Raw genomic sequence first — 14,734 nt, 5'->3', positions numbered from 1 at the left:
ATTTCTGCCATAGTTTGAGCGTAGACAATTAACTTTGGGAGGAAGGTATCGCGTTCCGCGGAATGACCCTATGATCGGTCTACATTTGCCACACAAGCCAGATTGCTAATCCTCCGCCACTTCACTGTTTCCAACAATGGTAAATGTTGAATGTATGAAAAGGTGTCGCAACATATCCATAGTTCACTTTCAGTAGATTCAAGCTGATAAGAAAGGCAGTTCTGAAAAGGTCTTACCAGGAAAAAACGGTTTGAAATTTGTCATCCAATGCACATCGGTAATATCTATTATTTAATAATTTGCCTCCATTTTGCCACGAAAATTGATGTACCTAACTGCAAATTCATTCTCTTCGTTCAGAGCTTTGGTGTTGATAAATCCGCAAAAAAATACACTCTAACCATCCAAAAGTGATAAGGCCAAGAACAAATGCAGGACCTTTGCAATGCAGGTAAATAGTTTAACTTTTGGGAAGATACAAATCAACGTTAGATGGACTTCAAACTTGGATACCATTTACAATTCGCAATGCAGCAACCTGTGAAGTTTGTTAAATTGCTTTTCAAGTTCCACCAAATCCATCTACTTGCCTACTTGTCCTTCCATCCGAGTCTAAAGTCAATGACAAGCCAGTGGTTTCATCGTCCAGACCCGACCCTCCTAATTGCAAGAAACAATACCTGTTCCCTCCTCAATTTTTACCGAATTTATATTGATGAACGATTCGAAGGGTCACCGATTAGAGTGTAGCACTTACAAGGAAAATGGTTCAGTCATTCTAAAAGTAATAACGACACTGACAGTGATATTATTGATTTCCATCTTACTTATGAAAAGAGGAACAACGACTCAACTTCCTGCATTTTACTATCCTTTCTAGTAGAACTTAGCCAATTTGATGATTGATTGAAAGCGCTTCTTCGGTCCAAAAAACTTTTTTTGCTTTTTATACATCAATGACTTGTTTGCCTTAGCAACTGATAAAAGCACAAGTATAGCTCTCAACCCATGCTTACAGTAGCCTCAAAAACAAAGGCTGCATTACAATTCTTGTCTAATTACACTTTGGAATGTAAGTTAAAGCACAATTTTGCTTGCATCTTCGATTACGAAATTTTACGTGAGAATTAAATGATCTTCTGCCATCAAGCGTTTGCCACTGACAGATGCACGGAATCTTGTCGAATACGGCAAACCATGATTTATTATCCAAGACAAAAATGAATATTGAGCTCAAGAAATACATTTAAGCGAAAATTTGTTTGTAGTAGGCAAAAGTGGAAGGACAGGGATGAGGGACAACAGTCAATCATCTATGTGTGTATGCCATGCCACTACTCCTGTCTAGAGCTCCAACCATCCTTGTAATTCATTTCTATATAAAAACATCACCACCCTAGTTGGAAAGTAGTCAAAGGGAATTATGGACAGGTATGTATGCGTGCGTGCGTGCGTGCGTGCATGTACCTCGAAAGCACAAAAGCATCCTGATTGGCAGTGTGCTTAGCATAAAACAGTATTTCCCCTCTCCAGTAATTGTCAAATAAGCAGATTAAAACGATAAAAGAAAGAATTTATTTTAGTGTAGCAGATAGCGAAAGCTCCGTGTATCTGGCTGGCTACAATAACTAGAGGTAACTTAGAGGAAACAGAAGCTATATGGAAGCTTGAGTAGGTGCGCATGCAACCATGCCGCCATTGAAATAGGAAGTTGGGCAGATGTATGATCAACAAAGTGAAAAAGTTGTCACTTACACAGGCCACCTCAGTGGCTCCTGCTTAAATGCATCGTAGAGCCGTTTTAGTTCATCGACTGAATACCCGTTCTCCCCGTTGTTCAGTTCCATTAGGTTGCTCACAAACTCCTGGCAAGACATTTTCCTTGTAACACTCTGAAAGGCAGAGACGATTAGGTGAGATAGGAATGTATGCGATTGACCTTCACAGCTACTGGTCATTGACCTAACACTATGGAGCTCCGTCATCATTGTTACTAGCCATCTTAGTGGGAAATCAATGTAGGACATACATTTCCGATTTAGGAGGATGAAAGGAGTCTAGAAATGACGTTTAAACTTCCAAAGGAAGGGTAGTAATGACATATATTTAGCTACATAGTTTCTCCATTCCCTATAAATGTCTGGCACAATTTGCTGGTATGGTAATCTATACATGCAGACATTTCAATAGCCCTGTGTAAATTAAAAATGGAACTACCTCCACAGCCTCAAAGATGACTGGAGAATCGTTACATGGGAATCAAAATGAGAAGCTTGATTTTGATATTAGTAGAGAAAGATAGCGAAACATAACAGCAGAATGTAGAAGGTTTGTGCATCTCTGACAACTGCGAAGTGTTTTGCGAAGAGGGAGGGAAAGGCTGGGTATTGGGTAAGCTGGATAATTAATTCATTGTAAAACAAAGCCCAGCATTTCGCCACTACTTGCCTAAGTTAACACTGCTTCACTCCTGAACTCCCAATCCACTAGTATTTCATGTGAATCTAGCTACCTAACTTAATCTCGCCTTTCTAATGTTCCAGGACGGAATAAATAAACCACCGCATTTGGTTATTACGTAGGCAAAAGCGGAAAATCTGTGGGAACAAAATGACATTTCCAAACTCTAGCGATTACAGAAGATTTATCCCGCCCACCACCAAATCACGCTACCAAAAAGGTTCAGAACTTACCTGACTATGCAGATCCGTGTTCAATAGCATTAGTGCACAGACTAGAGTGTGGCAGGCATCTACAAGGAGTTACAAAAAAATAAGGGTCTAGACCAGCAGACGGTGGACATTTATCAAAAGACCCTCCCCCCACCGTCGCAGTAATAAATGCAGTAATTAATCAAACCTGAGTGTTTCGGTAAGGGACAGAAGGGAAAAGGGTAAGGCCAACAGTACTGTCCATCAAATGTGTGAAATTGACGCCCTTTTGAATACTTCAGTGTGAAATAGCCGGATTTCATAAAAACGCGGATTAATAAAGCGGTAAAAGATGGAAGAGGAAGAGGGAGGAGGTGGAGGTGCAAGGAGAGGCAAAACTGCAAACACCTGCGAAACCACAAAAAAGTGAGAGATAAAAACGCCGTGACTTTTTGATGTTGCATAAACGCAGAAACGCAAATTAACCGCGATAGCTATTACTGGTCTGTTCTTTACCAGGAAAGAACACAATCACACACTAGCCTGATAGCAAGTTAGCTAACCAACAGAGTATAGAGTCTAGTTTGTCCTAATTGACATGAACAACTGTTCATGCTCCTAATGGTACCGCTGGAGCAAATACGTTAGTCAAAAAACTAGCAGAGGGTCTAGCATTGACGACAAAATCGCATCTTGAATAAAAGGCTGAGAATGTTTAAGTATAAAGTGAGTGCAGTGAAAGTTTAGTGTACTTAGGAAAGAAGGGGTCACTTGATGACGTGAAACAAATGTGGACCACCTGTCAAGATAATCATGCATTCTAAAAACTAGTCTAACTGTCAAGATCATAGCCACTCCTAGCCTCACATACCTATTATACGTTGATAATAACGATTATCCTAGGCTTTCATGTCCCATAACGTCTTCAGAGGTGAGTTCAGATGCAAGGAAGACTCACACCCAATTGTAGGTGTCCAAACCCGCAGATCCTTGCAATAAATCCACAAAATTACAAAGCTGAAGTGAACGAGACAAAATTATTCACTAAAGTTACGTGGAATCACAAGGTTCCGCATTGCTGCGTAGTAAAAAGAATCCGAGAATAAGCCAGATAGACGATAAGATAGGCTTAAAATGCCATTTAAGTGGAAAGGAGGAATGAAACTAGGCCAAAGTTCTGATAATACGGATTTACGCTTTCTACAAAGTGTTCGTGCTTTAAGACATTTTGCCGCCTTAAGTAATTCTTTCCCAAATAAGCCACTGGGGATTTAATAAATGAGCCCCATCGAAATCGACAAGATGTTACCAAGGTCAAATTTAGAGATCTTCCCATTGTGGCGAAAAATTATCGCATCATCCTCGTTTTTACCTCACGGTTAACCTTTGTAGAGTGGTTGTGAAGGTACAGTCAGACTGGAACACCTCGCGAGGTCTAAAAAAAGCGGTGTTTTCGTAAAAGATTGCCGTCTACTACACATCAAAAGCCTAATTTATGCGTAAGGTAAAAGGTTCAAATTCATCATTAAGCAATAGAGGAAGGGACAAGGCATCTTGAAAAGCGATTGTATTAGAGCCGGCGCACGTACCCCAGCCCAGGACACAAACATGGAGATGACAACTTTTTAGCTATCATTCACACACAAACGCACAAGACAATCGCCTAGCACACACGAAGTGTGAGTGTAAACACAACGAATTGTCCAATGGACAAATGGCCATGCCAAAAGGTTTTAAATCCACCTTTTGCGGTCCAAACTGTCCCTGTGGCCCCATGTGAGGCTCCGTGCGGGTCGGGCACCACCATCGCTTCCCACTTCGTCTACTTGACACCCGCATGTGAGTGAGGCTGGTCACCCTTATCAAATGTCTGCAGTGGTGGTAGATTTAGAGGAATCACCTCCCACCTCTTGCTTTTTGCACTCCATATTTTCGTAATGACGGAAGAGACAAGTCCCAATTTCGATGCAATCGTTGTTTAATCGCTGAGTTCCCCTGCACTAGACAGGTAGGAGGAAAAGCAGCTAAGAGAGGGAGGAGGGAAAATTGGAACAAGTTCAGCGTGAACTGAATCTCGGTTTGGTAAAGTCTAAGCGTTGAATAGACGCACTCCCCATTCAAAAGGGCATAAATCGCTTCTATAAAAAACTGACCACGAATGGATTTAGGTCGCTTGCCCGGTATGATAGAAAACGATTATATGAGGAGTTCCTCCATTCCCTCAAAACTTTCAGGTAGAAAAGACAAAGTAATTACGAGGTGAATTTAAAAAAAAAACAGCTACGATTGATTTAATAAAAGGACGAGACAGGAAGACTTCAGCTTCAAAATAATGTACAATGTTAATTACTTCCGACCTCGCAAAATTTGCCATGTAGGCCCTCTTCTTTCATCTTTGTTCCAACACCAGAAGAAGGGATTCTGAAATGTTAAACTTTCATGAATAATTAATTACGATCTTGGCTTCTATCTTTCCCAATTGAAAAACGCAGTCAATGAGAAGCTACACTGAAAGATGTAGCAGCAATTTCAAGACAATGAAGTACGACATTGCTCAAGAAAAACAAAAATGCTGTTACTTCCTTTTCAGGCCTGCAATAACTACATGAAGCCCCCTTTGTCTTTCTGGATATTAAAAAAAAATCGCCATCTTGAAGTAACTTGGACGAAAAAAAGTTGATCATTTCTTCCTCTGTTCATTAAAAAAAAGACAAAAAGAAGTGAGCTGAAGACTGAAAAAAGATGGTCCAGAAGCCTACATTGTTTGTATAAAATCAGTCTTTTTAAGCATCAAGAGAACTAGCTCCCGATTCTGAAGCACCAGTGATTGAAAAATCCTAATACCCCCTTCACTCTTTGCGATTGAAAACAATCTTCGTAAACTATCAGTTGTTTAGATACATAATCAAATACAAACTTTCAAATTCTGGATATTTCCCTCATCGTTTCAGCGGCATGACGTCCCATCCACGTCTACAGTCTCTCAGCTCTTCTGTACACCGGTAATCAACATTTCTTCTATGCCTGTGACAGCGATAACCCCAATTCTCGTGCCTAAGTTATCATATTCAAAGGTCAAAAACGAAATACATCTGCTGTAAGTGGTTGAACCTTCAAGGAACAGGGAATCACCGCAGAAAAACTACCCAACCCACGTGCACTTTTAGCCAATCGTCCCAATCTCGTGTTCTGTTAGTATAGCCAAACAGTGAAGTGACACCACGGATGAACGACACAAGAACTTCCATCGTGAAGATCCGATATTCCTACAAGGATACGTGAATTACGCGAATAAATGACACCTGTACACTCTGCCTAATTGAATGGATCCCCAAATAGACAAACAGTATTGAAATGAGAGCAAGGTGGCAAGGAAAAATAGATGCAGAATATTGGTTTTGTGATGCTACTTCCGCTCCTTTTAAGCAAGTATCCGTCCATAGATAACGACTGGCATACTTGAAGGATCAGTCATGGAGCACCTGCCTCCTTGGGTAACACAAGAATAGTGGGTTCCAAAAAGCATTTAAATTTCAGTGGCACGGCGGTTACGCGAAACCCTCTGATACATCCTCATGCCTCACAGCATCTTCAAGGAGGACAAAAGTCGCGGAATGAATTTCAAGGAAATCACAATGATTCTCAAGCAAATGAATGCAACGACGGGAAATCAGGTCAGATTCGAGGACTTGCATAATACTTAATTATATTTTCCGTGAGTTTATTCTACTCAACTCGTCTTTTTAGCCACCAAGAGAAGGGGCTTTCACCCGAAAACATCTTTGACAGACAAATTGCGATCACCACTCCTTGAAAATAATGGGAAATTTAGCCATTCTAAAACAGATTTCTCAACGACACAACCGCAATTTGGATTTAGAGGAATGTGGGGCAGAAAGACTGTTCTGATTGAATATTGGGCGAAATGTTAATTGGTTTGTTGTGCACATGCGACTTACTGCAAAATTTCTCCTCCGCCTTCTTTCGACATTAAGATGAGGAGCGCTTTGACTGCCAAATCGCGACCTCCTTTTCTGCCTTTTTAGTTAAAACGCTGACTAACTCAAGTTCAAGTAATCGGGGTTTAGCAACGACCTTGGAAACAATGAAACGTGATAGTCTTCACTAGACAGAAAATGTCGGTTCTGATTGGGGAACTTTCGAAATAGTAGTTCCTTCCCTATTTACATGAACACTTATTCGGCCTTTTTAAACGACTACGAAAGGTTCTTCAGGGCAAAAAAATCGCCATCATCAATGCTTCTTTTTACTTGAACAAAAAAAAGTTGGAAAGATGTTGATTTAGGAGTTTGAGGTAAAGCAACGAAAGGCGACAGAATTCAGATGCAAAAATTTTTAACAGTTAACCGAGAGAAAAAAAGTAACCTCTGCACCACAAGCCTGCCAAAAAACATCCACGTACGAGCAGGAGATGCCTAACGAAGACTTCCAAGCAAATCAACTCCAAGACTGGGGTAAAAGAACAGACGCAAGACTGGAAGGAGCACGATGATGTTTATTGCCAAAGCAATAGCAGAGGAAGCACGAGTGAAGACAGGTAGTTGGTGATCGTGTGCAAGGGACAGGCGGGAATTGGAGGCAGACAGACATATATCTAATTTTGAGCAATTAAGATAGGTCAGACAGATTAGTAATTTCGATGATTTAATCACCAACTGCCTTATATACTTCACAAGTGTATTTGTCTCAGGAGCTATGGCTACTAATTAGCAGGCGCTGTGAAGTTGCCTTTGGCCATAAATTGCGTCCTTAATTTACATATTGAAGTCAGAGGCGCTTGATAGAGTACCGCCAAAGGAAAGTTACTTGATATTAAAACATCCTTTAAGCACAAGGTGAACTTGCGAGAGAAAAGCGGAATGCGATTTGGAAAATATAAAATTTAAGAGATGCACTGCTACCGACTAGTTCAGACGTCTACGAATAATCCTTGTTCACAGCGTGATAACTGATTATGGACCAAGTGACTGAGACAGAAGCAGTGAGGACGATACACAGAACAAAAGTAATGCCGTTAAGCAGGGAGAATTTTGGTAAATTACATTTTTATATTCGTTCCGTGAAAAGATGTGTTTTTGTGATGGTAATATACACAGTAGCAAGACTGTCCCTTAGCTCGTATTAGTAGCCGACATACATTCATGTGTTCGTGAGTCAGGCCAGTCCAGTTCAGTCCGGGCGGTTCAAACATCGTTTGTCAAGACACCCGAAACGAGCCACCGTAACTGCGCACGTGAGCGCATGTATACAACAACGATAAGCACTTGATTCAATGGTGTCAACATTTCATTGTCACCCGACCCTACATACGACCCCTACTTTTTTGACGACTTCCATCCTAGTGATTCCGTCTCCAGTATGATCAATGTACATCGCATTGTCGTGCGATTGTAAAACTAATCTTCCCCTAGCAATCATTCAAGAAAGCAGATATTTGCAATTACTGGAAACCCGATGCAGACTATCTCGGGATGGTTTCACCAGACTGACAAATTTTGAGGTTAAGGGCATAGATGCCATTTACACTCCTTGAAATCAGCTCTCTGCCCTGGTAAACCTGAAAGTACCGATTTTTATTTAATGACCGCCTCTATACATGACTAAGTGGACCCTGTTCTCCCCTTGTTAATTCCCCACATAGGCTACCGGTTTTCGGGCTCATTTATGCAGTTGTATAAAAATTTTCCAGACTTGTATAGCCTATAACACCTTCAGCAACAACCTGGATGCCACAGACCATTCATCGACAAAAATCACAGGAGCTGGGAATAAAGGACACATATGCATTATATACTCACCATCAGAAACAAAGTCGCCAGGGTTACAGGCTACGTAACGACGCGAGAAGTGGAAGAGAATGCGCTCTCGTTCCTGCGACTCTCCAGTGAGAGCGAACTTGGTCATGAAATGGCGCAGTGCTGTGTCCAGCGTCTGGTCAGTGAAGTCAAAGAAACTCGCAAACTCCTCGCCCACCAGTTGCGAAAAGTCGTTCCTACAAGGCACCATAAGAGCATCAGCACGATTAATTAGTGTAAAAACAGTCAATTCACTATGGGGGTTCAAAAAGTCTGCACCTTTTGGTGATAGTACCAGAGAACAGAAGTAGCACTCTGTCATGCCTGTGCGTGTCAAGCTACAAATTCTACTTGACAGGTAAATCAATGCCCCGGCAGGTGATCAGAATGTTTTTCAACTCCTAGGTTAAACGTGATTGACAATCACATCAAATAAAGGGACGGCGCTCTCACAGAAGAAAAGCATTATAAGTTGGTGTTTGTCCCTGTCTTCCTCCCAGAGTCATCCATCAATGATCCCAAAAGCCCCAAAATGGTCGCACTGTTGTAACGGACGCGAAGCAATTCACGTGTCTGGTTGATCACAGCGCCGCCACAAGTAACAAAGAACTGTGGGAAACTTAGCATCCAACAAAAGCCCATCAGCTGTGAGTAAACAGAATGCAAGTGTCGGTTTCGTAAAGGCTCTCACCCATAAAGAGCGTCAGAAGAGAAGAAAATGATTCAATTCATCTCGAAATGAATAATATAAAAGAGAATGAAACCATTTTGAATCACATTTTCAAAGGATACGACGCCCATACAATTTGTTAACACATTCGCTAGCTGTATCCCAAAGGAAAAGAGACTACCACAAGCCAAATACTGTACTGCTTTGATGAGACGCAAAAATTTAGACTACCCCAACAATTTTATTTTTCAAAACTCTACCAATCCATTCAAAATACGATTTGGTGCACAACCAACTATTTTGAAATGTGAAACAAGACATTTCACACGTATGTCACGTAGGATCTAGAAAAACAGGGTGTCGTACACACGTGATACTGCTAGCAAACGTGCTGAATGATAGAATAGAAAGCACAAAATAACAGTGTCCCGTTTTATCAGCTGCCGGCTTTTCTAGAGAGAAAAAGAGATGGGTCCCCTACGTAAACAAACTGTGTCCGAATGCCGCTTTAATGGATAGATGAATGAATTAATGGATGGATACAGGATGGATGAATGGATACGGGATGAATGGATGGATACTGGATGGATGGATGGATATTGGATGGATGGATACGGGATGGATGGATGGATACGGGATAGATGGATGGATGGATGGATACGGAATGAATAGGGGATGAGGCTAGCTTATCGCGAAAACTAGTAAATGAGCACAAGTTCGGAAGACTAAAAAAACACCGCCTTGTTTCACACAACAGAATATCCTTCTGCGGCGATTGCTTGTCCACACAAGCAGCTCTATCACACTACTCAAGCTACAAGCAGGAGCAAATGAGAGCTATGGAGAGCATCTTTCGGTGGTTTGATAGATTGGTCGGTTAGGTGATAAACTGAGTGGGCAGAGGGTGGAGTGCGGTGGGCAAAAGTGGGCGCACGGAAAGGCGTCATGGGTGTGTGTGTACGCAAAGCGGGCAACAACCAAGACGCCCTATCGATTGCACCCACACATTCACACACAGCAGTCCATTTAGCGCGGTTACGTGGGCAACAACAAAAAGGGTACACACACACACACACACACACAAACCACGGATGCGGCAAGCAAACAAAAATGCCTACACCAGGATTCAAGGCCCTCTAGGGCACTGTAATCCTCTCTACCGTGGTATTTCCTGATTCAGGTAAGCATTTAATTTTGATTTATGAGTATGATCACCAGCTGGCATATGAAGACACTCGTGTCGTCTTAACAAGGAAAATTTAGCGATCTATTTAAAACGATTGACAGCACTGTATAAACACTGTATGACATCTGAAAGGCTAAAAATACCACCTTACCTTTTACCTCTACTTGGTTCAAAACGTGTAAAATCATTTCGTCATCCAGCCAATACCTCCCACTGATGTAACACTCCAATGTTTCGGAAGCATGTCTAGCCTAGAGGCTTCCATGAGCCATTCGAAATGGTCGAAATCAAACGGCCAATAAGCCTGATGCACCTTTATGCAATGACATAAATTCCTTGAGAGATCTCCAATCCATTTGTAGAGTTCGGCTTCCCTTGGAGTAGGTCATATGGCACTGTATTTGTGACAGTCATTCCGATTTCGGAGCGGGTTTTGGAGTGTAGATCCTTACGAGCTCCAGGAGATGATATGAACTAGGTTTGCTGACCAAGTTTGTCTTGAGCTCCCCTACCACTCAATTTCTTGCTCACAGTAGTGAAATCCTTCTCATTCTCATCTTAGTAACGGCTAGAATCAAACGTTTAAGTGTTATGCATCGACCACATAAGTTAGGGGATTTTGAAACTTACTAATCGACTCGTAGACGGCTCTGCGAAGATGATCTTTTTGCTCTTGGTACATACCTTCGATTCACAAGCGATTATCACGCAATGGCGCTGCTCCTTCTTCTTTGATAAAATTTGCGCATAGGATTACCAGATAACAACATGTCATGGTGTCGATTTTAATGTCAGATTGTTGCAAGAGCAGCCAGTCTGCCACACAGAAGTGGTCATATGACACGCCCAGACATGACCAATCACTCGTCCCCTCCTTTCGCGTTCATCGATTCCAACGAAAATAGTGGCCAAGACATTGTTTAATCTTGACATAAACACGAATCGAAGAATCAGCCGTCTAAAAAAATCGGGATCGCAACTAGGACAAGCCGTGCAAATCTTGTCAAACGGCTTGTTAGATCATTAAAATTTACTCCATGCAGTCTATACTTACTTGATCTTACAAAAGATCCACCAATGTCACATCCCTCCATACCTACTACACACCACTGTCGTGAGAGTACGATGACCTTTGATCTCTACACGATGAGTGGGGTGAGTTATGTAGTGGTTATCACTTTACAGCCCCATAAAAATTCAATCATTTAATAGACGTTTCCCGCATAAATGTCTCCTGGGGTACCTCGGATGCAGTTATGATAGCATCGCAGTGAAACTTCGCCCAAAGAGCGTTCGACAAACAAGCTCGGATCTTCCTGACGGAGGGTCGGAAGTGAAGAATCCCTGAACCCATTTCTCAACCACCTGAATTCCAGGTGGAATGATAAAGATGACATCACCGCAGAAGACAGAAACATTCCTAATCCTCAGCCTCTTACCCACCTTATCATATGCCGAATACGATAAGCACCATTATGCAACGGGGAAATCTAGTCTCCGCACTCCGAAGATACCAACTTTGACAGAGGAAGAAAAAAGGATGCTAAAATTGGGGCAGTAGTATTGGCAGCAGCAAAGGGACGAGAGTGCCTGCATATGAATGTATATGCGAAAGGCTGAGAGAAGCGGCCAGGGGGTGACGCGACATCCGCTGAGATGCGCGATCGCACACGCACGCACGCACGCACGCGCATGCGGCCGGTGAGTCATTAGACGTGTTCCTGCGGCCGAGAGAGAACCCCTCACATAGCGTACGCAAGATTGAATAGAGGGAAATTCGGAGTCGCAACCACGCATTCAACGCAAGATTTGCACAACCCGACATCCGTCCTTCTAACACCTGAACTATCAAAGCCAACGCTTTGCTGCACAATTGAAATGTCAGAGAAAACACTTCTTGGAGAGAGGAAATGTAGACGAGAAGCTACCAGTGCTACAACGAAACAAGTTGTTCGGACCCTCGCTCACCCTCCCAATCAACAAGACATGAACAACAGTGCATTAGCTCACCTTTTACAGAGATGCTTAGCAACATCGCTGATCTTGAACCCATCCAGGGTGAAGAGGCGACGCGCTAACCGATAAGCGGCGCTGCGATCAGCCGCCTTGGGCGGTTGATGATACACTGACTCGGCAATAGATTCCGCGTCCTCAGCCACCGCTTTTGGACCTATCATTGGCCACAGAGGCCCTACGTCAGGCGGAGAGCTGCTGAGCGGTGAGTTGGACACTGATTGGTCAGAGGAGGCGGCCCCCTGCAAGGTGATTGGTGGTGGTGGTGATGCTAATGGTGACTGAGGGGATGACACGACGGGCGAAATGGTGGTATCATTCGAGGTGTTAGTGGGAGAAGACTGTGGTGGAGGGGGTTGTGCCAAGTAGTGGAGATCGTCGGGCGGGGGACACCTTACCTAAAAATGGAAAAATAGGTCAAGTGACTACCTCTCTCGAAACCATGGGATTATTGCTATTAAAGTAGGCACCCTGTTGTCTCGACCGTGTGGGGAGGCGGGCACACCGTGATCAATAAGCCCGCTGGATCCGATGCTCAGAGTGAGCGGACAGTCTGTGGGGTGAGTGCTCTGTCGTAGTAGCTGTTGTTGTTGATGCATTCGCTCTGCGGCGGCTTGGGATTCAGCCACGACGCGTTGGTAGCCGAGTACCACCACGGTGGGCAGACGGCGGGAGGATGCAGGGGACCTTTCACACACTTCCGAAGATATTGGTGGTGGTGGTGGTGGTGGCGGTGGGAGTGGTGGAAGGGATGGAGGAGGTTCAATAAGGCGACACTGGAGAGTGTTCACCTGTCGGTCGGTGTCACCACTGGTGTGGCGCTGTTTTTCGCGCTCCTTTGTGGAGGTGGCGGAGGAAGAAGAGGAAGAGGCGGTGCCGTCATCGATAAACATCATCTCATGACATTTCTTGGTGGGACTGGGAGTTCTACTGCTAGACGCATCACCACTGTCTTTGTTGTTTGGGTGATTTGTGTCGACAAGCTTAAGGGATTTGACTTCCGAGGGAAGGGATACGAGATGAACCTCGGTCAGTCCGTTCTCCATCTTCACAAAAATGGCAATGGGGGTGAAAGTGAGTGCTCCAAGCAGGCAAGAGTTGCGTTAGACCCATTATAAGCAAAAAAAGTTATTATTTTGATTGCAGACGATCCAAATTAATAGTGCGAAATATGTCAATAAAATGCCAACAATGGAATTTACGATTCTGTGAATAATTATATAGTGGAAACCCTGGAAAAGCCTCACAAATCCAAGCTCACAACAGCCTTGACTCTAATAAAAGGATAGCAACAACTTACTAGAATACCAAAAAACAACTTTTATGAAAGACAAGGTAAAGGGTAGGTTAAAATAAAATAGTCAATTAGTCAAAGTACATTAGGAACCGTAAAAAAATGCAATTCGTGACGCAAAACGCTAAAGTTCTTACTAAAGGCGTTCTCTGGATCTGTCAATGAAAATCTACGTCAATAATTCCGAAAAGCCCCATCGTCGAAAACCTTCAACAAGATCCAAGATCGTCAAGGATTGCGGGTAGAGTAAAGGCCGAATTGATATATTATAAGTACCTGATCTCTTTTTAATCTACTATTGCTAGGGGTTTACAGCTGTCAAAGAAATAAAAATTTAAATGCAAATGAGGAGCAGTTCATGAGTTATGGTATGATTTAGTAATTTTGATGGTCATATAAATGTCGGTCAAAAAGTTTTTAGCATCTGTTGCTAAAAAACAGCCACATAATTTGCAAAATAGATCTAAGTTTCTTTGTTCATTGTAGTCACCTAAGGTTTTAACTAGTGATTTGACTTACCTATGAAAAGCTATTCACGACGACTGGACTACTGGAAAAATTGTCCAAAATGGAATTTTGGCATATTAAACAAGTTCAAGACAACGGGTTCAACAGCCGGCTGGGGCCTTAGAAGGCTTCTCTGTAAAAGAAAGAAGATTGGTAAAACATATCTTGTGAATGTGCATCAGATAATGGAGCACCGGCTTGATTCAGAAACCACACTGCCTGCCTGAGGTGCAGAAGCAGGGCCTGTATGGTAATGGTAAAGTTTGTTATTACAAAGTTATGGCTTTAAAACTGTAGTGCAAATAAAAACATCTAGGAATACATGGCCAAAAAGCAAGAGCCAATTATTAACGAAAGTGCAAAAGAACATACAAACAATGGGTTCCTGAGGACCATTTATGGTTCAAAGACCGACAGCCAAGATTTAATGTAAGCTTAGTAATGGGCATTAAAAAAATGCTAAAACATTTTTTGTGATCCTAAAAGCCCTAATAATTCACATCTGTGACGTACCATTACCTTCGTAGTGGATTACAAACCAGCCAAAAATGAAATGTTGGGCTAAAATTATGTAACATTTTCTGAAGCCCCATTGCA

General features: G+C 42.5%; 2 protein-coding genes across 2 annotated transcripts in view; both read right to left on the bottom strand. All coding sequences in view use genetic code 11, as the record gives it.

The window, feature by feature from the left end:
• Positions 1–7,863, bottom strand: part of EGR_08313 (PH and SEC7 domain-containing protein) — a gene marked incomplete at both ends in the record, with an annotated part of 19,196 nt that extends 11,333 nt beyond the window's left edge. The window contains 5 exons of the mRNA XM_024497562.1: positions 1,756–2,057; positions 2,694–2,752; positions 4,552–4,651; positions 5,807–5,917; positions 7,810–7,863. Coding sequence (XP_024348040.1) covers positions 1,756–2,057; positions 2,694–2,752; positions 4,552–4,651; positions 5,807–5,917; positions 7,810–7,863 — 626 coding nt within the window. The remainder of the gene's footprint in view (positions 1–1,755; positions 2,058–2,693; positions 2,753–4,551; positions 4,652–5,806; positions 5,918–7,809) is intronic.
• Positions 7,864–8,372: 509 nt separating this feature from the next.
• Positions 8,373–13,827, bottom strand: EGR_08312 (PH and SEC7 domain-containing protein; the record flags this gene model as incomplete). Its single annotated transcript, XM_024497561.1, has 4 exons — positions 8,373–8,721; positions 12,334–12,734; positions 12,807–13,382; positions 13,804–13,827. 4 exons carry the CDS (start codon positions 13,825–13,827, stop codon positions 8,373–8,375), a joined length of 1,350 nt encoding a protein of 449 aa, XP_024348039.1.
• Between the last annotated feature and the right edge of the window lie 907 nt (positions 13,828–14,734).

This window comes from Echinococcus granulosus (assembly GCF_000524195.1).
Source record: "Echinococcus granulosus chromosome Unknown EG_S00102, whole genome shotgun sequence".
Taxonomy (NCBI): domain Eukaryota; kingdom Metazoa; phylum Platyhelminthes; class Cestoda; order Cyclophyllidea; family Taeniidae; genus Echinococcus; species Echinococcus granulosus.
This window is presented reverse-complemented; position numbering and strand designations above follow the sequence as displayed.